We start from the raw sequence: 26974 nt of genomic DNA, 5'->3' as shown, positions 1-26974 counted from the left end.
CAAGTTGAAGTGCCTCTCCACTTGTAAAATGCATTTTTAAATTCTCCCCCTTTTTTGAGTGCACACATTCCCTTCGAATGCACCTCTCATTAATGTACAAAGTTAAAAAAGACCAATGATTCGTACAATAGGTTTTGCTCGCTTAAGCATTGTACAAATCTTTAAGTAGTTGTTTTTTTAACATTTAGAAGTCTTTAATCTCATCTTGACCTACATTTATATTATATTAGATGTGAATTAGGCGGCACGGTGGCCGACTGGTTAGAGCGTCAGCCTCACAGTTCTGAGGACCCGGGTTCAATCCCCTGCCCCGCCTGTGTGGAGTTTGCATGTTCTCCCCGTGCCTGCGTGGGTTTTCTCCGGGCACTCCGGTTTCCTCCCACATCCCAAAAACATGCATTAATTGGAGACTCTAAATTGCCCGTAGGCATGACTGTGAGTGCGAATGGTTGTTTGTTTCTATGTGCCCTGCGATTGGCTGGCAACCAGTTCAGGGTGTACCCCGCCTCCTGCCCGATGACAGCTGGGATAGGCTCCAGTACGCCCGCGACCCTAGTGAGGAGAAGCGGCTCAGAAAATGGATGGATAGATAGATGTGAATTATTTATCATAATATCGATCTTTTTTCTTGTTTTAAAATGGATCAAACAGATGTTTTTGTGACTGTGCTCTCCATGTATAACGGTGGAAGGGGCTGGATACAAATAGAGAGCAGGTGCACCTTTACTGCAGTGTGGTCCCTTTGATCGGGTGATTGGGGGTCAGAGTGATAATGCACAATGCAGGCTTCTTCTACCTGTGAGAGTAAGTCGAGAGTAGTCTCAGATGTCATTTTCTCAAGAGCCACACACTTGAATTTCCTGCCATAAAGCAAGTGGAGTGGCAGCGCTTGATCCAAAATGGCACCGAGCCCCCTTTTGCGGAAAGCCAGAGGACATGAAAAGCAGATTTTGGAGCAGCTGCTCGCCAGCACGTTTCTGGTAGAGAGTGGAAGCCATCCAGTGTGGGTTTTTCATCATATTTTGGAGCATTTTTATTGTTGGTAGTCAGGCTGGAAATGGGTAGATAAAATCATCAATCATCCACATGACTAACAGTGTGAGCCCGCAGAGGTGTGTTGACCCCCCCCCCAAAAAGCCCAGAAAAAACACAAACCTCCCTCCACCAGGGCCGAACATATTTTCTCCAGTTTTCAGCTGCAGAAAACCCATTCATCTCTCAAATCTCTCAATTCATCTCTCACCTTTGTTGTGTGCGCAATTTGTTGTAACTAACATTTTTGTGACAAAATATTTTTACTATAATTGTGTGTACATTTGGTCAAATATTTAAATTTGTCACATGCATTTTTAAGAGTCAACTCACTGCATGTTATCCAAGTAAAACGATGTGAGTGAAAGATAGAAATCGTTTGCTGTGCTGAGTTACAACAGTCATTACAATGTTATAACCATGTAATAACCTTTATTAATTTACGCAAGAGACCAGTAGTTCTCAAAATTTTTAAACCAAGTACCACTTTTCCCTCAAAATTATATTTATTTTTTTAAGCTAATGCAGTCTTTGAGCATTAACACCGCGCTTAAATACAGGACAATAACAAAAATAGCAAGTCAATCAATGTATTGCAAGTAAAGTTAAATAAAAACAAACTGTTCTTAAAGAATAAATGCAAATGGTTGTACTGTACTTAAAAGTTAAATAGAACTGAACTTTACTACAAAGATGTATAATGTACTTGAAAAACAAAATTGTAAAAAAAGAAAAAACTGTAGTGCATGAAACAAAAGTTTAAACAGGCTGAATGCCTGTACCTACAAGCTTAATTCAGACTTGTTTGATTATATTGCATGTTTTAAATTTTGTAAATTTTAATTTTATTAAATTCAGCGATTCTTTGTCATACCATACTTTTAGAATTCCTGCAATAGACAGTTAGGCCATTGCTTGAGAGGTTCACAAATGCACATTTTCTGATGCCAGGGGGCAAACACATTTTCTTAAAAGGCTGCATATATGCTTGGTAAATTTAAATTGCATTGTTATATTATTATTATTTATTTTTCCTAGCTGGTTAAAATAATTGCAAAAGAGTACTTCAAAGCACATAAACAAAACATTTATTTTATTAATTCATTTCAAATAATAATATGCTTTTTCTGAAGACAGTCATTCAACTCGCTGGTGGTTCCAGCCCTTCTCTCCTGTGGATTCTCTCCTTGACTCTCTTCTCATCACGCTGCACGTCCCGCTTCCAGGTTGCTGCGACTCCGTAACCCGTGGGGTCGATTCTCGTGGAACGGCAGCTGGTCGGACGAGTGGACCGACTGGCCACAGCATCTGCGTCACGAGCTGATGGCGCACGGGAGCAGCGAGGGTGTCTTTTGGATGGAGTACACTGACTTCATCAAGTAAGAACCAGTAGTGGGGACTGGGAAGTAAAGTACAAATACTACATTACTGTGCTAAAATAGATTTTTCAGGTATCTGTACTTCAGTTTTATTCTGTCTGACAAAATGTTACTTGCATTTCCTCCATTTGAATTTGTTACTTTTTTGACCTTCGCAGATGACGACGACGACTCGTAAAAAAGATGTAAAAAGAAAGAGTTGGAGTCAACCACGGTAGAGATTTGAGATATAGTCGCTGTACTGATGTATAGTTTCACAGTTTGTTCTGATTGTTGGACCTTGGCAAAGTTCTACGTTTGACTGAGTGCTGTGCTGGTTCTGCAATTCCATCCTCCCTCAAACTAGCCTTCAATCACTTTTGACTACCCTCTTCACCCCCTAGTGGCCTCCAGGGGTCATTACAGCTCATCGACCATCAGTTCATAACAGGATATTTTGTCAGCACACGAGTTATCATGGTCTCACGCTGTGATGTTTGCACTCAGCAGTGCGACGGCTGCGCTGATATTTTGATACTTATCAAATGTGAGCCCTGGTGGCTGCGTGGCTGCCAAACGCACACGTTGTCTTGATTCCAGACGTGCAGCTGTTCGCAAATGTAAAATTCATGAATTTCCAGCTGGGGATGGTTCATCTGAGGAAAACATGTACTCCACACGGGCAGTTTTAAATGTCAAAGCTTGTGTCTGCTGAGAATCGCGAAAAGGGACTCTCCAAATGTCATCTGAGGCCACCGTGATGGACACGCGTCATGTGATGGAGTGTTCAGTAATCTCATGTCTCTGTGGATTTTACTCACCATCTGGTTTTGGCACCAAACTGAACAACACGGTTGTTGTTGTTGTGTTAACACGCACAAAAGGCCCTCATTCCAGACGTGTCATATGAGGGTGTTTTTAATGGAGACACTTGTAATCCTTTAATGACATATATTATAAATGTTCCATGAAGGAGTTTGAAAAACAATTTCATTTGCAATATGAATTATCCAGTGGTTGTGGGTAGGCATGATCCGGATGGTATGTTAACCCTGAGCAAAAGTATTGCGTAAATCTTGTTCTTCCGCCTTCACTATGTGACATGCGCACACTCATGGCTGACAACGAGGCTCTCTAAATTGGCCGCACCAACAGACTCTCTCAATGGAAGAGGCAGTTTCAGGGTGTAGTTATAGCTAGCTAGCTAACTAACTGAAGGTCACCAAGCAAAGAGGCTTTAGCCTAATAATAATAGTAATAATTCCTAAGTGTATGTTGTTGGTAAAATAATAACTTTAAAATAATATTTTTTTAACTGTTGGTAAAAAAACTAACTCACTAACTAATAAAAACGACGTAACTCACAATTGCTGTGAATGAATTTATTGATATAAAAATATTCGATCACACTGGGGAAAACTTGAATAGAGGAATTTGTGCATTCTATGTAATGCAAAATGTTATGCATAGTAGAAGGTTGCAATTGTAGCTTCATTGCTATTTAAAATAGCCATTCATTTTATTACGTACACCACAATCCAAGGGGATCCAAGACAAGGGATGTACAGTATAAAAATCAAAAAATAAATCTCTTCTCTTGCCTTTGTAATGAGATCAAGATTGTCACTGTCAGAGATAACTGTATTAAATAAACAAAGGAACTGCATTATTGTGGTTGTAGTGTCCATTAATGTTGAACTGCACTGCGTCATATTGAGAGTGTATGTGTGTATACTGTATGTGTGTGTACGTGTATGTTTGGCTCTGTTATTCATGTGCCTCCTGTCTAGAAAAATAGGAGTTGCAGTAAGTCCGGGAGGGCCGAGGCAGCTATCCTCTTTGAACAACTCCACCTGAAAAATGTGTTGGGCCCAAAGGACCCCATCTGTCTTTTTGCCTGATTTCTCTCAGACATGTAATATCTCTGCTTTGCACTGAAACCAGCAGCATGTGCCTGCCTGGACTGAAACGAGGGGTGGGGGGGCCGGGGGCCAAAGTGATGAAAGACAACAAAATCACTCTTGATGCCTTGATATGAACTTAAAGAACAATGTCTCCTCTTGGCCCACAGGTACTTTGACTCTGTGGATATCTGTAAGATCCACTCGGACTGGCAGGAGGTACGACTCCAGGGATGCTTCCCGAGCAAGGCCAGCGGACCAGTCACCGTCTTGGCCCTCACTGTGTTGGAGAGGACGGCGCTGGAATTTGCTCTCTTCCAAGAAGGAAGCAGGTAAACATGGGACATGTGCAGTTGCTATAAAAACAGCACAACTGTATAAAATAATTCCCTTTCAAAACCTTTTCTTCATTTTGGGGTCATCTGCATTTGTTTTTTTGTTTGTTTGTTTGTTTTTCCTTTATATTTTAAAAAGGTTTAATCAATATGAAATTGTAAAAAATAAAAATAAAAAATCTTTACAAGATATCACACTGCTTTTTTAAATTATGTTGCTAATTTTTTATTAAAAGTAATCATACCAATACTAGTTTTTGTTTAACCAAGCAATATAATTCACATTGGGTCTTGACTTTTTTTACTTTCTCCTTCTCCTTTTTAAACGGGTAAAGTTTGCTGAAGTATGTAATTTATTGTTGCCTTCTTTCGTTCTTTTTATATTATATATAACATTTCTGTTTGTATGTTCAAATAAAGCAATGGCCTACAGGATATCAAATCTGTTTTATACATGAAAGGGAAAGTGGTTCCCCCTCTTCTATCCATTTTTCTGTTCATTTTGAAAATGAAAACTGTTAACACGTTATTCTGCACCAAAATTCTTTATTTGTATTACTCGGCCAACCTCTCTGCAGCCTCCCTGACCAGGATTCTTGTTTTACAGGTTCTAGTTTAAAATAAAGATGGGAAAAGATTATTATTTTTTTTTACATCACAAAAAAACTGGCATCATCTTCACCTCTTCTTTGACCTCTTCCTTCGCCAGGCGCTCAGACACGGCCGACAGTCACCTGTTGGACTTGTGCATCATGGTGTTCCGGGCCTCCTTCGGGAGCAGCAACAAGCTGACCCTGGGCCGCCTGTTGGCGCACAGCAAGCGAGCGGTGAAGAAATTTGTTGGCTGCGATGTGATGCTGGAGCCCGGGGAGTACGCCGTGGTGTGCTGCGCCTTTAACCACTGGCAGATGAACGTGAGCGGGTCGGGAGGGCCACCCACACCCAGTAAGTGTGCAGACATTGTTACCTTCACCAGGGAGCTAATATTTTGGATGCATGGGTGTTTTGGGTGTATGTGTCTGTTGGTGGGCATCTACCTTGGTACACTTTTTGATGATCTTCTGCAATCGGTGTTGGTACGTGATGGCGTCCCTTGCACCACTTTCGGTACTTTATATTATCATCCTCGGACTCCTGTCGCCATGCCAAACATTTCCCACACGCGTTGGAAATAACCTGCCATTCAAGTACAGCAGAGAGGCACTGTTGGCTCTCTGATCGGCAGGTGTCTCCCCATCCTCTGGCCTGCCCGAGGACATTATTCTGCGAACGCCGAGGAGATTGCTTCGGAGGAGGGGAAGAAGAGGAGCAATCCGACAGGCTCTGCGACGCACAGGCAGCCAGCCCCCCTTGCCCTCCAAGACCCTCAGCAATGTGAGGTCGCTGCAGCGGAAAATGGACGTGCTCCGTATCAACGCCAGAGTGTGCCATGAGTACCGTGAGTCATCTATGTTGGTTTTTACCGAGACTTGGCTCCACCGGAACATTCCTGATGCTGCGTGTAAACTGGAGGGAACAGAACTGTCACGCAATTAACTCTAAAAAAAATTGTGGGACAATATGAAAGCCATCACTAATATGACCCCGGCCAGGAAAGGTCTTTGTACTCCTGACGATCTACAAAAACCAAATGAGCTACATGAGTTATTTGTGAGATTTGAAACCCACGATTTCTCTTCTGAAAGTAATAATGATGTTTCACAGTCAGTATGTGTCACTGATCAGGATGCCAGAGTGCTGATTGATCCATTTGAGGGCCAATCACTCTTTAAACACAGTTGTGCTAAGAAAGCCACAGGGCCAGATGGCATCTCGGCATTCCTTGTCAAAACCTTTGCAAAGGACCTGACACCAGCATTGTGCCCTATTTTCCTGTACAACTGAAGGCACAGATTGGCCATCTAGTGTTAAAGATAACCCACCCCTCCAATTTATTGAACACCTTTTCTCCATTTCGAGTTCCAGCTGCTACTCTTTGGTAGAAGATTTAGAGTTCCTCTGAGTGGGCTGAACCGCTAGAGGGACACATTTATTTTTATTTTTTTCCCCCCCTTTGTCTATCAAGACTTTCAATGGAACAATGTGATGCAGTGTGTATTGGATGCAACAGGTAGGTTAATAGCGCTGAAGTTGATATGATTTATTATTATTAAACATTTTATTATTGTATGTTTTGCAATGTGTTGCCTCAGCCAGAGGTTCTCTCTCTTTCTCTGTATTATACTGCCCCTCGGTGGCTAAGGCACCATAAGGGGCAGCGCAATGTCCATTGAATTTAAGCAATAACTGTTCTGTATAATTGTCGTTTTGTGTATGTTTTCATAAAGTACAGTTATTTTTCTTAAATACATAAATGTTTTTTTTGGGGGGGGGGGGACTGAAATGGACTAATAGCATTTTCTTGTCTTTCAGTAAGGAAAGATGATTTGAGGTATGAGTGTTTTTTAGTAATGAGCTTGGTCATGGAAGGAATTAAACTCATATCTCAAGGCATCAGTGTACATTAAGCCTCGTTTATCGCGGGTTTCGGTTCCACAAAGTATTGCCCATGTATTTTTTTTTAATTATTATTTATGCATATTTGAAAGCTGTATGAACCTCCCCAGACTCGTATTAATCTCTCCCACACTCCAACTAACCTCTACCAAACTCTTACACTTTCCTTATGGTAGTAGTGTAGGCTACACTATGTACATTTTATTCCTTGTCATATATGTTTTGATTATTTTTTTTACAGTTTTAATATTTTTGTGTTGGAAGAATTAATTTTACCACAAAAAAAAGTTTACATTATACACTAAAAATCCTGCAATATGGCGAATTAGGCACAGTATGAATTTGGGGGGGAATCTGCAATGCACTGAATCCGCAATAGGTGAACCGTGATATGGCGAGTGAACACTGTACATGAAAATTGTACCTCCTTACCTCCTAATAAGATCCGAGTCATTCACCATTAACAGGGTTACCATATCGCCATCTCCCTTCTCACAGTCTCCAGTCCAACCAGTGGAGCCCAACGGCGGCTCAGTCAGGACTTCCCCGGCTACATCCTGGCCATCTACAGCTCCAGACAGGTGATGGTGGAGCAGGTGGAGGCAGCTGCTACCACATTGGCCGACGCCATCATCCTCCTGACGGAAAACAAAGGCGAAAGACACGAGGTGACTGTCGTCATCTTCATAAATGTTGTGTTGATTAAGCACATGCAAGTTTGTCTTTTGCTTCAAGAGCAACACTTCTGTCTTGAAAACATCGTCGCATTTGATATTTCTTTGTTTAGATTTTTTTTTTCCTCAATGACAGCGCATTGTGGCTACAGCGGGCGAAACAGGACTTTACCAATTGCACAATTATAACTGAGCATTAGGATCTTTACAAGGGCAGAATTTTTGACACTCTTTCTGCGTCTTCTCAGGGCCGCGAGGGTATGACGTGCTACTATTTGACGCACGGCTGGGCGGGGCTTATCGTGGTGGTGGAAAACCGTCACCCCAAGTACTACCTCCACGTCTCCTGCGACTGCACGGACAGCTTCAATGTCGTGTCGACACGCGGCAGCCTCAAGACCATCGACAGCGTACCGCCTTTGCACCGGTATATTCACACACTCACACAGATCTAAATATCCCTTTATTTGTCAATATATTTAGATTTGGAGGGAAGTAAAAAGTGATGGATGTACACCTGTAAATGACTCTCTTGTACCGACGCATGTTATATGACATGTTCACCTTGAGAGTTATGACCCACATAAAAGGCAGCTTTAAAATATCACAGAGGTTTTTTTCCATGACCGTTTCTCTCTCGTAACAAGAAAGTACTTGTACTACTCCAAATGTGGCATAAGTAGGGCTGCTCATTATTGGGAAAAAATTACATAAAACATAAAAGGGAAAAATAGATGTGTGAAAATCAGCAAAAATGTCTCTTTTTTCCTTCTGTGATTTATTGTTTGGACAGTTTATAATCATTCAATTGTCATACTAGAAGACAAGTGTATAACACTGGCCTGGTCTTTTTGTGTTGTTTGAAGGTTTATGATAACTGTATGTTAGCATTACAGTAGCGCATGTTTGTTGTTTAATTTTTTGTTCTACGTGTCAGTTTTACAGTACTACATCTGGGAGTGACAAATAGCTTGAAGCAAGCGGGTGTTTTCTCTTATTTGGATAAGTGTTCACTATCTGTCAAACTGCACACAACCACTTAAAAAAAAAAGAAAATAAACTACTAAAAAGAAGTACTCGTCTTTGAAGGTGAGGTACCCCGCGGTTACGTCGCAGGATCTGCGACATGACTATTGCACACACGTACCTCGCGATCACAATTCTCAAATTATATATTGTGCCGCTCTCGCCAAAAGTCATATATGTATTTTGTTAATTACGTCTAAAGAGGGGGAATCTAAGAAACATTTTAAATTGAGTTAAGTTAAAGCAACAGAAAGAAATGTCTGCTTTTATTGCTAGATTAATTATGTCAGGGAAATCAAGTTCTGTTGAGTACAATTAAATGCATTTAAAGCAGTAAGAAATATCTGTAGGGTTTTGTTGTTGTTTTTGATAGATAAATGAAATACTGTGTCAAAGATTTTTTTCTCCCCTATGACTGTTGTATGTACCTTCTATCTGTTCATGCAGAGGTATTATGAAACATAATTGTGTTTATTCACCCCCCCAAAAATGAAAATAAAAACCACAACATAAATGCCCTTCCTCATGTCACGGTAGCCGAGTGATTAGCAAAGTTATGAAGCTGGGAGTTTGAATCCTGCCTGTTTGTCTATATATGCCCTGGGATTGGCTGGCAAGCAGTCCATGCTGTATCCCACCTCTCACCCCTGACCCAAGTGTGGATAAGCTCTATCGAAAACCGATGGAGTTCCTTCATTTGAGCTCGCTAAACTTGATCTGACCATCCTTTCATTGTGTGTCTCTTTCTCCCCCTGCAGGCAAGTGCTGGTGGTGCTCTCCCAGCTGGAAGGAAACGCCGGCTTCTCCATCACGCACCGGCTGGCTCACCGCAAAGCCGCCCAGGCCTCCCTGGGCGACTGGACGCCCACCAAAGCCACCCATAGCCCCCAGCTCACCCCGGACATCGACGGCCTGCACCGCCCCAGGCCGCTATGACCACCGTCCGATGTGGCGCACTTGAACGGTCAGACCACTGGAACGCTGGGCGAGTGGCACGTGCGACACTAGAAACACGGACAAAGATGTGGAATAGCACGCATCTGAATGTATTCATCAACACTGAAGCTATCTTCTGGCCCCTCAGGATGAACAAGGGCGGACTCGCTCAGCTCTCAAGCCCCACGGACCCCTTTCAAGTGTCAAAATGCGTGCGGTACAAGCGCTGTCTGTGGATTCCCAGTGCTGTAACTACTGAGCCATTTAAAACTTGTTTCCTCCATTTTCCGCCCACTCGCTAAAACAACCAGGGGGAGGGTTGGGGGTCACTTACTGTATCTCACCCGACCGACAATAAGGTACCTAGCTATCGAGCCAAACCAATTGTTTTTTTTTTTTTTAAAAGCACAAAGATTTTGACCATACAGGTACAGTATCAGTCTTACACGTTTCATCCATAGTTTTGTGGTGCATGTTTGAAGGTCTTAGAAAAATGGACTATATTTGTCACTAACTCAGGACCAAACGTGTGTCATTTGTACCGAAATACAGTGAACCCCCGCCAACTGCCGTTCGGCATTCACAAATTGACCTATTGTGGTTTTTGTAATCATGTCTAACATAAGAAAAAAAAATACTACTTTGGCGCCACCGTATGGCATCGTATAGCCAAAGAACTATGTTGACGAAAGGGTAGGAACTTCTTTTAGTCAATGCTTTGTCGCCCTCTGTTGGCATCTCTAAGCAGTTGCAAACATTTTTAGCATGTCGAATGATTTTCGCTAGCCTTTGTTGGGGTTCACTGTACCACATTTTAACTGAATTATCAAAGGTGGATAATTCCTATTAGAGATAGCTGACATGGCATCTTTTATCTTTTATCTAAGAAGCGCTATCACTTCAAAGCCAGTAGCGTGATGATCCTGTTAAAGGCAAGCATGGTTGATCTTTTTTTTTTTTTTTTTGCCCCTTCATCGAGAAGCAAATGCTGTCATTTCTGGTTTTTGAACATTCTTTTATGCACCACAGCAGAGTTTTCCCATCGTTTTCAGCTTAAATCGGAAGTGCGGTTCATACCCAAAACACAAATGTTTTGTTTTTTTTCTCCATAACATACGAACATATACATAAATTAACGCAACAGACATAAACATGAATGCGGAAGCCCTTTGTGCGCTTGCTTGACAATTAATGAATTAACTTTACAACTTTGACATCCGGCAATACAGTTAGAAATTCAATAAGTGTTGGAAACCCTGCACTAAATGGGACACCTGACAGCAAAAACTTAGAAGCAAGTATGGGATGGAAACTTTTTTTTTTGCCCATTCAGGTGAGACAATTAATCCTCCAACCATGTTGATACAAAAAAAAAAAAAAAGAAACAGAAAATAAATTGTATCTCTGTAGAATAAGTAAGAATGAACTCACCCAAACTCCTTATAGGTTTAAGTACAAGGTTTGTAGGGAGTCCCAGAGCAGCTTTTTGGACAGCCAGCCAGCCGCCAATTGGAGTCTCTCTCGAGAGGGGAGCTGAAGTTTACTTTTGTAGCCTTTTGTTTACTAAAGCGTGAAAGTCCGGGCTCTCTCAAAAGGATACGCGCCCAACAGCGCAATGAGAAATTGTGTCGAAACCCCTGAGATGGAGAGATCCTGCTAAACTGTCCCATCGGATTAAAACGTTTATTCGAATTTCTCAGGATCATTTTACAGACACATCTGACAATCAGCTGTTTGCTGACTTTAATTGGAAAGTGGGGAAAATTTGGTCCGATTATCAGTCTGTGTGTACCCCGCTTAACATCTACGATTTGTAGCACCGACTGTTTTCCAAGCAAATTGGGGAGGAGAAATTACTCTTTACACCAGCCCACAGGATAATGTTTCAGAGGCATCTGACAATGACTTTGTCTTTGATTGCAAGAGAGCGAAAACGTTCAAATTTGGCAGCACCGATTATTGTCCGAGCAGATGGGGCAGGAAAAAATAATCTTAAAACACCCCCCACCACATTGTAATCGCTCAGGAACATCTTTTAGATACATCCAACAATCGGGCCGTTGCTGACTTTGATGGTAAAGTGAGGAAAACTCTTAAATTGGGCCTGATTATCTGTCCCACTTGACCGAAGGGATGCCACACAGTTATTTTACGCAGGATTTTCTCACTAATGGGCCTCATTCTAAAAGTACTCGAAATGATCTTTTCACCATGAAACCTTGCTGCTGATATGAACTCGATACAGTCAAATAACAGCATTCGGGAAATTTGCTTTTGTCTTACTTGAAAGCTACAACGCTCTGGACTATGGCTCGTTTGAATACAAATGACACACGGGGATTAGGTTTGAAAGGAATACATTTTAGCCATTTCTTTTCCAGCCATTGTTTTATCTTTTTGAAACACCTTGTAAATGTGTCTGTGATGTAAAGCAGCTGTAAATATGTTTTCTCCCACCCCTCCAAAGAAACATCCATATGTACAATGACCACTCTTTTAGATATTTGCACTGAGTCGCTGTGCAATGTAATTTATTTGGATCAATTTGCAGCCCTGTTGTCGACTGATTTGTCATTGAGAAGGAATGTGATGGTGCAAGGCCACAGTGAATCACTTTATATTTACATTTATGTTTTGTCTTATTGTCACTTTGGCTCTTGCTGGTGGTGTCCTTCAGTCATCCCCCTTTTTAAATGTTTCAGTGGCGCCCCCTGCTGCTGGGTTGAGGAGACTACAGCTAGAGACACCCGTCCTCTGAAATTGTACAAGTGCAAAGCTAACACACAAGCTATGTTGTGTGGTACAAAAAAAAAAGTCAACTCAATCAACTTTTAAACTAGTAGTAAAACCAACAAAAAGGTTGCTGGCAAATGTGACATAATACTTTATTGATCCTTTTGGGGGGATGGGGGTGTGAATATATGTGTATAAATATGTATGTTTTAATATTTCAATCTCAGGTTCCAGTGGACCAAATAAAAAGTTCTTTTTTTTAAATTAAACACCAGGGTTTTTGTTGTATTAAACCATGGATGGGGTTTGTCGTAGGTAGACAGATAGCAATATAGATACTGTAGAGAGAGAGCAAGAGAGATGTTATCATGTTGATAGATGTTATATAATATGAGTCACTGACAACCCCCTTAAAAAAAATTCTAAATGCCCATTGATGCCACACAATGGTGGCAAAGCACTACATGAAACCTCTCAACTGACTTCAACATAGTCCCTTGGCACCAAGATGCCAGCAAAGCACGACAGGAAACTCCTCAACTCACTTCAACATAGTTCCTTGGCACCAAGATGCCAGCAAAACACTACACGAAGCCCCTCAACTCGCTTAAACATAGTTCCTTGGCATTAAGATACCACTAGATGGGGGCAAAGCACCACCCAAAGCTCCTAAACCCACTTCAACATATTTCCTTGGCATTAAAATGGCAGTAAAGCACGACATGGAGCTCCTCAACTGACTTTGACATAGTTCCTTGCCACCAAGATGCCGCAAGAACACTTTAATGTACATGTTGGTAATGGGAAATGGCAAAAAAAAAAAAAAAAAACTCCTCTTTCTTTGTCCTTTAAAAAAAAGAAAAAAAAGTTCCCTCCTGCTTTTTTATCCTACTCAAACTCGCTGTCTCTCTCCACTCCCAGTTAAGACCCTCCGGGGGTACATGAGAGGATGACACCCTGCATGAGGAGCTGTCAGTCACTGAAATCCTGAACTAAAGAAGGGAAAGGAAGACCACCAGAAGAAATAGGTATTTGGCTGCAACCGAGAGGTATGACTATTAATTTTTCTCTCTCTCTCTCTCTCTCTCTCTCTTGTGCTGTGACATATCTCTGGCTGGACAGCTGAAAATGCGATAGGGCTCGGGTTAAATAGTGCAAGGACTGCTTCTCTGTTGATATGGAGCATCTTAATTAGATTCGTACTGTGTTTTATGCTCAAATGCTGAGGGCGAAGTGTACTTCTGTGGCACTACATTTCTTAAAATGTGCCTTAAACTGACAGAAAATAATTCATTCTCAAGATCAGCTACAAATGCTTTATGATTGTAGAAAGATGTATATTTAAAATGAGGATGTTATGAGCTTTTTATATATATATCATTCCCTTATCATACCCTTGTTTATGCTTACTGGTAGATTTAGTCAGAATATATTGATAAATGACAGCATTATGAAGTAGATAAATACAAGCAAAACAATAATGAGTTAAAAATATTAGTTCCAAAAGAATTGCAAAAAAAATGGTTGCTTTTTCATAATTTGTATTTGAAAATATTTATTAAGAGGTTGAAAACAACTGCAGATCCAGGCACTCCGTAGGACAATTAATTTTTAAGGGTTAAAAAATAAAGGCTTTTTACATTTGTTATTCTACTGAGTGCCTGGATCTAGAATTTTTTTCCAACCTCTTTTTTTATACGCATTTAACCCTCCCAAGAGCGCCAGGGCATTCAGGGATACCAGCGGTTCTCCAATTCCCCACTGTTTCGAGTGACATTACTTAATAATTAATTTCAAACATATAAAAACTAATATATTTTAATGGATTAAAAAAAGATATTTTTTGAATGTTTTTAAACGAGCTGAATTATATTATCAAAATATTTTTAGTAAAGTATTAATTTAATTATCAATTACTAATTAACTGTTTTCATAGCAGTATAGTTATAATTCTTAATATGATTATTATAATTATTATTTATATTATTATTATTAATATTAATTTGTATTGTGAAATCAGAAAGTGAATAATGATAATGTATCTTTATTGAGTGCCTGATTTATTAATTTAACTATGACTTACTGGTTAAAATTCATCATTAAGTCATTATTTTTGCATTATAATAATTTAGCAACAACTGAATGTTTTATACTATTAATAGTAACTTGAAAAATAAAATTGTGTTCGTGTGATTGTTTTTTTATTTTTTAAATGTTATTGTTGTTATTAAGAAATCAATCAAAATAATAATATGAAGAAATATATTTTTGACAGACAATATCTTGACTGACCAGGCTTGATTTATTTAATTGTGACTTAAATAATGTATTTTTTTTACATGTATTATTTTAAAATGGTTTACTACATTAGCACACGGAATAGGATGATGATGATTATATTATTGTTATGTTTGTTTGTTTTATTAACAATTTGTTCACTGCCCTATTCGGAAGAAAGTATCTGATGATGGCATCTCAGATCCCAGCACTCCCCCAGTCCTACTCTCCGGGCACCTCCAGCGTCTTCTCTGACCAGTCTGGCTTCTACTCACTGGACTCCAACGTTCCGGGTCTGTCCAAGGTGATCCTAAACAAGCTCAACTTGAACGACTATGGACAGTACAGGTAGACTTTTAAAACAACAAATTCTTCCGCGATTCAATCAGTTTCACGGCAACTTCGGGGATTGATATGTTAGGGATGCCCTGGAGGGAAAAACCAAAGGTATCACCTTCCGTAACTACAAGGAGATGTTCCAGAAGATGGAGGAGACCTTCAAATTCTGCACTGGCTGCAACAAACTTCCAGGACACATCGGCGAGAGGAACATGCTGAGGCGCTGTGTCAAGTGAGTCAGTACAGTGCATGCAGGTAATGTCAGATTTACTGTTAGCGATGATACATGAATATGTTTGCTTTATTGGGTTGGTCCACATGAAAAAAATGCATTCTTAAATAATATAACATACAGTGTAACCTCAATAGAATGGGGTGGGGGGGGGGGGGGGGGTCAATATAACCGATTGTCCATTACAGCACTTTGAAGCACTTTATTTATTTTTTTGAGGCCATATTACTACTGTACAGTACAAAATTATTGTTTTGTAGATTTTTCTTTGGTGGCCTAAAACACCCAGTACAGTTCAAAGTTATTGTAAGTGATTAGAAACAAAAGCTTTAAAATGTTTGAAAGTTGTACGTTATCCAAACTTACCACGCCGAGGTGCTTGGTCATCATGACATTGTTGACGTACAGTACACAATGTAGAAGAGTCACTTTCATGAGCCACAGGGAATTTATGTGGTTCCTAGTTCCAAATCTGTTGCCAAAGGCGAGCGGCTTGACAAAAGCCCCCCCCCCGTGGCCACCCCACTATTTCTGGCCACCACTATAGAAAAGCCCTGGCTCCGCCCCTGCTCGCAGACCACTGGAAGTCCAGCAACCCCAGTGTGAGAACCACTGGTTTAGGGATAACAACTCGCATGAGGCGCTGTCAATCACCCGTGCCTTGCGTCAACACGTATTGGCATTAAACAGTTTCAAGCGAACCCGCTCATGACTTTTGCTCTGGTATTTTCCCTCTCTGCCAGATTGTTTGAGTTTGACAGCACAATTGATAAAAAGTGGATGATGTCCAGGTGTAAATATAGCCAAGACCTTCTGACTGTGAACCATCTGCAAGGAACTCGGCAGCCCATAAAACACGCTTAGGGTTGTCTCTAATCTCAAAATATCCCGCAAAATACATTGCAGACTCCTTTTTTATGACATAGATTTAAAGAAACGAAATCTGTTAATCTGACAGCATCAAATTGTGATGATAGATTTGTATGCAGAGTAAGCGAATCCTGATCGCCTACTTTAGTGGCTTATAGTTATATTTGCGGACCAGCCATGACACCTCTCTTGTCGTGTTAGCCCTAGCATTAAATTTAACGTTACTTTCCAGAGTTGTGTGTTCTACTTATAAAAACGTCATTGCACACTAAGAAGCTAATAAATAGCTATTAAACCCAAATCACCTATTTTAGTGGCTTGTAATATTGGTGGACCAGCCAGGACACATGTCATGTCGCGTTATTGGACACTTAGAAGCTAATAATTATTTAGTAATCCCAAATCACCTAATTTAGTGGACTATAATAATGGTGGACCAGGCAGGACACCTCGCATGTTGTATTAGCATCAAACCTAATGTTACTTTTTACGAGTTGTGAGTACTACTCATAATTTATTGCACGTGAAGTAGCTCATACTATAGTCAAAATCTAACATGATCATAAATAGCTATTAATCCCTAGTCACCTGTTTTTGTGTCTTTTAATACTGGTAGATCAGCGAGGCCATTTATTTTGAAGGCTAACATAAGATTAGTTTGAAATTATTTTCAAGTCAATTCAAAACATTTTTACCAGGGGCGGCGTGTATTATTCGCATGTCTCTGCTGTTTTTGTCAGGTTTGGTCCTAAACTTCTGCGAATAGTGAGGCTTGACTATATTGCTAACGGTTGCTTTAATGTACAAGCACTTCTTGTACATTCAAGCCTGTTTAGCAATATATCGTCTTGTTTTCCCCCATTTGGGAATTCAATTCCTGCTGATAATTGGAAAAGCTGTCCCAAGGGATTTGATCTTTAGACGAGCACGTAACCCACCAAGAGCCCCCCGCTCTCTCTTACACATACACACGCACTAAAAATTCTCAGCTGCTTGTGCCTCGCTCCAAGGCAATTATTGGTAGCAGCTGATGTTTAATGCTGATTCGCCGACATGCAATAAAACTTCCTTGTCCGTCACTGCCACAACATTTCTGACTTTTCATGCTCTTTTTTTGTTTTTCTTCCTTATTCCATTCACGTTTACCCATAAAGTCACAAAAGTGTAACCCAGACTTCTTTTGAGTCACACTAATAAACCCCTTTTGAAGGATTTTGGAGCGGAGGGAGTTATGATTAAAGGAGTATATGTAAACACAGGGGCCTTCTACGATAAAAAAAATAATTTAGTCCCCCCTGTCAACCCAACACATTACATCACCGCACTATTCATTTTGTGTCAAGGACAAAGTTTATTTCCTGACACAAACAAAACCTCTGCTTTTAGATTTATGTATCCTGCACTGTACTGTCTATGGTGTATGTCATGTGAGGCATCCATATGGGATATTTATTACACTGCTCAGTTGGCCAACAGATTCCAGGGTATTGTTTTGCACTATTTTCAGCAAAATTTCTAACCAAGGCATGCATTTATTCACGCAAGGACAGATTTTATTTTTAAAATGAGGCAAAAAACAAAACAAAACATTTGCATGCAATTTATTTAAATTGTATTCATATGAACAATAATTTAATAATAGTTAATCCATCAATCACTATATATATATATATATATATATATATATATATATATATATATATATATATATATATATATATATATATATATATATGTGTGTGTATTTTATTTTATTTTAATGATTTTAATAAATAAAATCCTCTGAAGGGCAGCAAAGGAGTGAAACATCTGGAAAAAAAATAGTGTCATAAACTTTCTATGGTAAGCTTAGCATGAGGGTTTGTTGGAATATATGTCAATTTCAAAAGATGAATCAAATTATTTTTTTAAACGATAATGAAATACAGAAATGGAAAATAATACAAAGGCAATACTGTAAATGGCAATTCATGGGAATTAACTGACAATTACACTTAATATGCTGTAAATACAATATTGCTAAGCATACAGGCATTAAAAACAGTATGCATTTTACAATTTTGAGAGTAGAATAGTTCAAAACAATTAATTGAAATTATACAATATAATTTACTAAAACGCTCTCATGATACTGAACAAAGGCATGGTGTGTGTGTATGAAAGCGTTTCAGTAATGTGTATAAAAATGTTTGTCTGCGTGTGCGCACCCTTGTCCTACTGAGAGCTATTTCTTATGTCCTATTTCCCCTCTGACAGGTGTTTGAACGTGTACTACTGCTCCAAGGATTGTCAGGTCAAGAACTGGCCTCAGCATAAAAGGTTCTGCAAGACGTTGCGCCTGGTGGCCATCGACAGGCTGGTGGAATGGCTGATGTTCACTGGTGAGTGGCCAACAAGAAACGGCTTCATAGAGAAAAATCACATTAATTAATGAGACAGCGTATTTGAATGCTGAGCTGCAGGAATAAAAAAAAAAAAAAAAAAAAAAAAAACGCCCAGGAGACAACGTAAAGACTTTTGAAGGAGATTATCGAGTACCAGGAGAAAACGCACTATGCTACCAATATTCCGTACTATGATCCCCTTACATACTGATCGGGTCAAATTTGACAGTAATTTAAAAAAAATAAAACTACATTTCATTGTCACCCTGATATTTACTGACTTTTCCTAAAGTAAATCAAAACATGAAAAAATAAAAATATAGCAAAGGACTTTGTGTACACTGAGACTGTTCCAGATCATATTTGTGTCTCTTGTGCCTATTAAAGTGAATTTTGGATAAACAAGTAAAATGTTAAAGGGTGGGAGATTTGAGATAGGACTTCAAATTGTTCCGTGACCACGCTCTCAATTCAAAACACTCATCTCTCAAATTATATTTCCCCATTAAAATGAATGGAAATGCCACTAATCTGTTCCACCCTCCCCCCCAAAAGAACAAATGTTTTTGTAGTGTGTTTTAAATAAGGAAAATAGCACTCTATAATATTGCAATAGTTATTGCCACATTTGTCATTCTCTTTGTTGGGTGTTGATTTTGACTTTAAAATTCAACTGGGAGTAGGAATAATTAGCTGAAGGCAACTTTTGTTCACTATCTGCCCAACTGCTCCTTGTTGTGAAGGGAGTTGACTTCGCTGCCACCTGTATTTTTTACGGGACAATGGTAAGAGTTTTTAAGAGGGTGTTTGAAACAGTCCCGGGAACTGCCTGCGTTTCCACTCTTTTTGCAAAGGTTCCCGCAGTAACATTCACCCGTTGTCTTTGACACGTCATTGGGTAAAATCAAAACAGTGAGACTCTTTTTATGGGACGGTGTTAGGTACTGAAAAACAGGACACCACGTTGCTTGACACTAGTAATGTTTTTATCCAAAAACAAGTGGCATAAAACATAAAAAAAAAAAATCCAGTTGACCTTTTCTCTGAAACATTGATTAATCATCCATTCATTAATGTCAGACAGGCTATTAATACATTTTGATATAGATAATCATGATGAGAATATTCTTGGCCCATACTTTGTCAATTTAAGAAAACTTGACTGCAAGGAGACAGTTCAAATACAACCTGATGTCTGGGCGAAAAAGTGTCCGCCTATTTCTCCTTAGGAACGGGCAGTTATCGTCTGCCTTATGCAACTGGTGTGTCCTCCAGCCCCAAACACAGAAATGAGCAAATTAGTAATACAATATCAGAGAGATAGAAAGGAACAAGGTCTACTTTCTGAGCATATTTTTCAAGCACTAGGTGTGCATAGAAAATGAAAAGGGTTAAATGTCGCTTCTTAATGTTTCCTTGTATTCCTTCAAATATAAACGGACAATTCTTCGCCCACACAGGAGACCTTCCGCTTTCTACCGAGAAGTGGTCCAAGCCAGTTGCCGAGGTAAAGACCTGGCAGGACTGGCTCGCCCTGCAGGAGGACCACCTCACGCGCCGTCTGGACGCCATCCTGACCTGCGCCAACATGGAGGTCCTGTGGAAGAACGCCAGCAGGCCCAGGCCGGACGACGGCGACCTGCGTCAGTCCGCGTGGCGCGTTCAGAGCGAGTTCCTCTCCCGCGTGCTCGCGGTGGGCTCGGCCGCGCGGCACTACGAGCTGGACCCTCACGCCAAACCGCTCACGATCCACATAGCGGGAGCGTCGCATAATGAGACCATGGGAGCCAGGTTGACGGACTACGACGAGCTCAGCAACATGTTCCCGGGACACCAGGGCATCGAGGTGGTCATGGTTGGGCCGGAGGTGGTCGCCGGCCCCATCGTGAGGCCCCCTCTCTCGGCCTTTGGGCCCAAGAAGAGGGTCTACATCAGCGCCTACAAGGGCCTCTACCATCAGTTCTGGGAGGAAGTGGTTGAGAAAGAGGAAGCAGCCAAACCAGACTTGGTAGTCGCCTTTCATCCTGGTAGGTCAACTCACGATGTCGATTCAGTGATCCAGACATTCATCCGTCCATTTTCTATTGCGCTCACTGTGGTACATTCACACTTATGGACAATTTAGTCTTCTATAGACAATTTCATAATGTTTGAAATGCAAAATCAGGCAACTAAATTTTTTGTCTTTGTTTTTCTGGTTCCAGGTTAAAGGTAATAAATTAAGTTAGTATGTATTAATCAATTAAGCGAATGCATGTCATATCTAACGTTTAGCGAAAACATATTTCAAAGAGGTATGTCCTAAAATGTTTTGTTTTACTGTCAAATTAAAACAACAAAGATAGTGGCTACAGTACTTGCATGCTTTAAAGCAATCAGAAATTAAAATTTTCACCTTAGCAATCAAAGGTCAAAAACAATATCTTCCCTCTAATTATGCTCCCATCTTTTAGACAACAGACCAATTAGATGTTTAACTCGCTAGAACTGCTCTTTTCATGAGCCCCTGGCTTTTATTGGAGATTGTTGGTGATTAATGCGAGCAGCTGGGAAAACACTTCTAGTGGCTCGCGGCAAAACGTCCGCTAGCTGACCTCAAACATGTTTTCCCTGTACAATGAAATTATCACTTTACAGTCGACATGGATGCCAACATAGTATAAAATACAGACAAATAATGAATGATACCAAGTAAAAAATAAATAAATTAAAAAAAACGACATAGAGGCATAAAAATACTAGATGAAGGAATCTAAAGTTGTGGCATTAAAAGGGGTACAATTTGCTATTAATGTCAATAAATTAATAATGAACAGTAATATTTAAAAGTACAAAATATTACACTTATTATGAAACTAAACAAAATATAATATGAAATATCTGTAAATAAAATGTTTTTCAATTGTTTATGAAACAACAGGGTAATTCATTATATTTAAGCTAATTATAAACATGGCTTGAAAATAAGCATGAAATATTAGTATTTTTCAAATAAGTAATTTTACATGAAATCCAAAAACATTAGTAAAATAAACATTTAAAATGTTTTTAATAATATTAAATGGTTATTTAATTGTGAACAATAATTTCAAAATAAGCATGTTATGTTTTTCTTATTAAAATAAACAATTAGTAGATGGGTAAAATATATCATATTAATAAAATAATGATTAAATCATCATTACTTTAAATTAATAAATTAATTATAAACATTTACATTTAAAAATAAGCATGAATTATTACTTTTATAATTAAAATACACTTGCACATAAAATATTATTAAATAAAGAATTGTAAAAAATATATATTTAATCAAACGATTGTTTATTTCATTCTATTAAAATTAATTATAGGCATTAACATTTGAAAATGAGCACCATGATTTATCAATACAATGCAAATGACTTCGCCCATCTTTCATTCATTCATTCATTCATCTTCCGTTCTGCTCATCCTCACTATGGTCCCATCTGTCCGTTTTAAAAATCAACTGTGACCTCTGAGCTGAAAAGTATAGAAAAAAAATATGACACCTAGTTGTCAACCTGCTGTATGTAGCAGCCGTACAAAACATGCAACGTGGGTTTGTGCAAGGTCAGTGCTGGCGTGTGAAAAGTACAATGGACTCCGCAAATGGAATGCACAAGTTTGATCAACAAAGACTAGGTAAAATATACATACAATGCCGTGGACACCCACACAGTGCCAGCTCATAAAAGTGGCACTATATGCTCACACCTCCTATATGTGATCGCACCACAAGTCTGTTGTGCGACCCTTAACCCACCAAGCAGCAGTTAAAGCCCGACCCGGCCGCACCCATAACCTCCATCCCCAGCGGCTCACTTATCACCGTGTGCTAAATATACACGAATCCGTCACGCAGGGAGTAAATTGGCCGAGAGAGGCCGGCTGTGTGTCAGCTGGCCCGAAGCGACGTTTTGACACAGCTTGAGCAAGAGGGCACCACGAGGCATGACAAAGCAGATAAATACTGAGGGAAAGGTGAATAGGTATTGAAATATAGAAGAAAACTCAACTGCAAGAGAGGTCATGGAGATAGGTCAGATTTACACAGGAATGCAACATTGTGCTTACTAAGAACATCGTAATCATAAGATTACATTAAATAGAAGGGGAAAAAAAATCAGTTTGTGCATGATTTAATGCTTCAATTCAATTCATTGTGCTGGTCCCGCTGGTGTGCCCACCTTTGCCACAGAGGTCTTAGAGCCATTAGAGATGCAGTAAAGAAAACCACGTGCTGACTAAGCAGCGTAATAAGCGGAAATGAATCTGTATGCCAAGCGTACGTACCTTTGTAGTTGACGCTTCCTTCTGCCCCAAAGCATTACAGCAATGGATTTGAATTGAAAACAGGTTTACTTCAATGTATCTAACAGATTTTTATTCGTTATTGTCTAAAAAACATCCAGGCTTTAATCTTGAGGCGACATAATGCCGCCCGGCTCCCCCAGAGCGAGGACGAATTGGAGTTTTATGACACAGTTCAAGTGTCCAAATGAGTTCATAAATTTGTTTTCAAGCTATGTTCAACACTTTTAATTGGTTCATATTGTGTAAAAAATAACAAATGACATGGGAACAGACCAATATTGTTGTTTTGTGAAAAAATATTAAATTGGACATATGGGTTTCCGCCCAACACCGACGATATGTACACCTTGTTACACTAAGAACCGCTTCTGTTTTCTCTTATACGGGCTGAGCCATATTCCCCAGACAAAGCACTCCAGACTAAAACAGGCTCTTCATGTGCAAACACAACATCAGATATGACATACTACACTGAAAAATAAAAGCCTTGTAGTACATCGGTGCAGTAGCAGTTAGGGGGTTTTGTTACTTCATCACTTTATGGACAAAACCTCACTAAACTCTCCTGTTTAATTAGTCCTAATTGTATCAAAGAATCTCTTAGAGATATTCCTTGGGGCTAATCTAAATCTTTATCCTGCATCAAGGCCAAATTCTCATTAGTGCCACACAATTATTGCAATTAATAGCCAGAATGCAGCGAGTGCGCTTCATCTCCCCAGAGGGTCCAAACATTAAGTCCTTGTTTAATGTTTTATCTTGATGAGAAGCGCTAACCTGGGGCAGGGCGGAAGAGCTGAAGCTGCAAAGAATTCCTTCAGCTGGCTGTGTCCACATTTCCTCACCGTGCGCAGTTTTGATTTTGCCGCTCAATGTCAGCTGACATCCCCCAATAACGTAAGACCCTATTTGATCAGCGGGGGGGTTGTCGAAGCCCACTCAAGGGACAGATAAGTGCGGATGGATTTGAAGTGTTTCATTTCCACGGTGGCTTGAAGCCCAGAGGCGCGGGTGAAGGGCAAGCTATTCATACGACACGCGGCCAAATAAATCAGCCTCAGGGCTAAAGTGACGACTGGCGGCTAATGTGAGGATGTGGGATTGTCCAACAGGTTGAAGCCAGATTTTGGCTCCCACATGTCACTTGTGTTTTTTTAATTTAAAGAAGAAAAAAAACTAGCACTCTATAATATTTTACTTTATAAAAACATACATAAATTACATATTTGAATATAATGTAAAGAATTAACCAGTGTTTGACACATTTTTTATATCTGGTGAGTATGATGTATTTTATTTAACTGTTTACGCTTTTACTGTATCGTGTTATTAGATATTAAATAGTAAATATTCATTCTGAACTGGTCCAGACGATTGACATGGCACAGCTATCGGGCCAGGTAGCAAGTGAAAAAACCCACATTTGTCTGAGAGGATAATCAAGCCTAAGATCTGTGAACTCGTCGACATTCATGAATTTTACTTTCGTCTTCATGAGCTAATTATTCACCCACTGCAGGTTTCCATGCCACCCAGGGTCTGGTGGAGGGGTGGCTACCCAGCCTTCTGCTGCTCCGAGACTACAACATCCCGTCCTACTTCACAGTGTACAGGTCAGTCATCTGGATCAGCACATTACTGTGACACATTCTAGTAGTTCGAACGATAAAATAGTAGTCAGACAGGTTGAATAGTCATAATTTGCCCATAGAATAACAAGCTTGAAAGTCCATCCATCCATTCCTCCATTTTGCTCATACCTTCTGGTATGTGCAACATGTGCAGCTTCAAAAAGCTACAAAATTTTCTATTGGCATCATGACATGTAAATAATTGCCGAGTATGTGGAATTAGCGCCCCCTTGTGGAGTCACCCTCTGTATAAAAAAAAAAAAAAAAGATAGAAAAGAGATTGTTGTGGGTGGGGTCAATCTTGGGGGATGCTGGGAAATGTCGTTTTTTATGGTCAACGTGAAGAGGGAACGGTCATAAGTAGTTAAAATAGAACTCAAAGGCAACAGCCACGTGAAAATTCATTCAGTGGCGGATGCTGACATGATTATACAGCATTTTATTATACAGTACAGAAACTGAGATTGATGGGTAAGGCAAGTCCTTACAGATTTTAGGCGCTGCAGCCCCCTAGTGGCACTCAGTGTCAGTGCAATGTCCTGCTCAAGACCCAGTCACCTTTTTATTGCTAGATACCAACTGTCAAGGAAGAAAATATCAAAAACCTGTTGAACTGCATGACTTTGCCCTCTTAAGTGCTCTTTTAAATTACATTGCAAAATGCTAAATGGTGCAACTAAGTGTTACTCACCCATCCACCCATCGGGCTCTATTTGCGTGGCTAAAGTAAATCCAATCCTGCGCTTGGCGTAATTTTGTGAGGAGGCAGGCTAGACCCGATTTTGGTAATTTCGTGGCCCGGCGTACCCCGAGCGGATTTAAAAAGCGGGACGTCTGCGCTGGTGTGGGCGGCGACTTCAATCCTGTCCAATCGAAGTGGCTTCTTTCATTCCTTTTAAACAAAACTTTTATTATTATTATTATTCCAAAGGCATTTAGAGGTTGTTGTAGACATTTCTGTTTGTCTGTGTGAGATGAAGAAAGGATTCAGATTCCCCAAACGAAGAAGACGGTTGCTTTTATCAGTGTCGACAGTTTCCATTCACGTGTGTCTGGTTAGAAAAAAAGACACATTACATGGTTGCCTTGAATAATTTTGCCATTACAAAGTACACATTTAATCGCTGCTAGGATTATGAGGATGTCCTTGGGGGGGGGGGGAATCCTTCCTGTAAGGGTTTCCTGAAAACAAAAAGTTTGAGAACCCCTGCTTGAATCAGTTATCATTAGACAGTAAAAAAAAAAACAGTACTGCAGTCCTCCTAGTGTATATACAGTGTACTGTAAAAACGTGTTCTTGGTTCTGACAGCGACATGGAGCTCAAGTACTCGCTGCAAATCCTCCTGGAGTTGGAGATGAACATCAGGGACAGTGGGGCCAATCCGTTCGCGTCGCAGAAGCCAGAGCAGGTGCAGGCCTGCCCCAACAAACCTGCAGTGTACTGTAACTCTCACTACATCGCTTTCCAAGGACTGATGCCACGGGAAGACTTTAAGAAGGCCGACTGAAGGATCACAGTTTATTTGGAGAAGGATCTTTTACAGAGGACAGGAAACTTTTAGAGACAGACAATATTTTTTGTCATGTTTTCAAAGGGCATTTTATGGAAAAATGACTTTCTTTTTTAATCAATAATATGCAAATAGTTGGGTTTCTGGAGGGCCTGCCTCGCCATCAAGTGTGAAATTAAACAATCAAGTAAATCTTTTGTTTTCTGTTAATTAGCCAGCGGTGGCGTCATTCTGGGTGCGAATGAGCACAGACCTCAGATAGTAAAGCACGTTTGTTAAGTACAATTCATTTGTAGGGAATTTTTAAATACAATTTATTTGCCTTTTATCTTTTAGAACTGTTTCTTTTCAATCATTTATTCAGGTACAATTTGTATTTAACTTCAATGTGCAATACAATTTAATTGAACCATTTCTCTAGGACAGTTTTTTTAAATTTTTCCTTTAATGTTGAAACTGCATAATGTTCGTGCTTACTCGTGGCAGTTGAAAATTGTATTATATAATCACATATACTCTACTGTAAAACATATAGCAGAGTGGCGCAGCGGAAGCGTGCTGGGCCCATAACCCAGAGGTCGGTGGATCGAAACCATCCTCTGCTAATAGTTTTTAAAATGTTTTTGCTGTTGAATGTGGCTATTTAACAACTGCCGAAAAACAATAATATATTAATTAATGAGCATTTTCACAACAGCGGCGCTCAAAACACGTCATCGGCGTGATTATCTTTTCAGTGACGGTTGTTTTTCTGTACAGAATCTCCGTTGAAACGTAAGGGTAGGTGTACCTAATGATTTGGGCTATTGGAGTCCTCGTCTTCAAGGCAACACTGACCCCTACTGGTCCGCACAATTAAGTACCTAATCCGCTATTCAAAATGATATACTTCCCTATCTT

The 26974-nt window shown here is 39.9% G+C and overlaps 2 protein-coding genes across 7 annotated transcripts in view; both read left to right on the top strand.

Annotated features, from left to right (window-relative positions):
- capn15 (calpain 15) overlaps positions 1 to 12746 on the top strand; it is a 42433-nt gene extending 29687 nt beyond the window's left edge. For 2 of the 5 annotated variants that reach the window (XM_061705639.1, XM_061705638.1), the window contains exons 7-13: positions 2259 to 2411; positions 4462 to 4623; positions 5336 to 5571; positions 5852 to 6064; positions 7621 to 7790; positions 8045 to 8223; positions 9581 to 12745. In XM_061705639.1, the coding sequence (XP_061561623.1) occupies positions 2259 to 2411; positions 4462 to 4623; positions 5336 to 5571; positions 5852 to 6064; positions 7621 to 7790; positions 8045 to 8223; positions 9581 to 9758 (1291 nt within the window). In that variant the 3' untranslated portion in view covers positions 9759 to 12745. Of the gene's footprint in view, positions 1 to 2258; positions 2412 to 4461; positions 4624 to 5335; positions 5572 to 5851; positions 6065 to 7620; positions 7791 to 8044; positions 8224 to 9580 lie in introns of all 5 variants that reach the window. The other 3 variants (XM_061705636.1, XM_061705635.1, XM_061705637.1) reach the window with 3 other exon arrangements.
- A 119-nt stretch (positions 12747 to 12865) lies between these two features.
- On the top strand, positions 12866 to 26421 carry LOC133417677 (putative protein MSS51 homolog, mitochondrial). 2 transcript variants are annotated; one of them, XM_061705641.1, is made up of 7 exons: positions 12866 to 13540; positions 14946 to 15116; positions 15190 to 15339; positions 18466 to 18590; positions 20054 to 20620; positions 24451 to 24544; positions 25873 to 26421. In XM_061705641.1, exons 2-7 carry the CDS (start codon positions 14956 to 14958, stop codon positions 26069 to 26071), a joined length of 1296 nt encoding a protein of 431 aa, XP_061561625.1. In that variant the 5' UTR covers positions 12866 to 13540; positions 14946 to 14955; the 3' UTR covers positions 26072 to 26421. The 2 variants fall into 2 exon arrangements, with proteins under 2 accessions (XP_061561625.1, XP_061561624.1); XM_061705640.1 differs by lacking the exon at positions 12866 to 13540 and having other exon boundaries at positions 14873 to 15116.
- The last annotated feature ends 553 nt before the right edge of the window (positions 26422 to 26974 follow it).

Source organism: Phycodurus eques, chromosome 19, assembly GCF_024500275.1.
Source record: "Phycodurus eques isolate BA_2022a chromosome 19, UOR_Pequ_1.1, whole genome shotgun sequence".
NCBI classification, from domain to species: Eukaryota; Metazoa; Chordata; class Actinopteri; order Syngnathiformes; family Syngnathidae; genus Phycodurus; species Phycodurus eques.
This window is presented reverse-complemented; position numbering and strand designations above follow the sequence as displayed.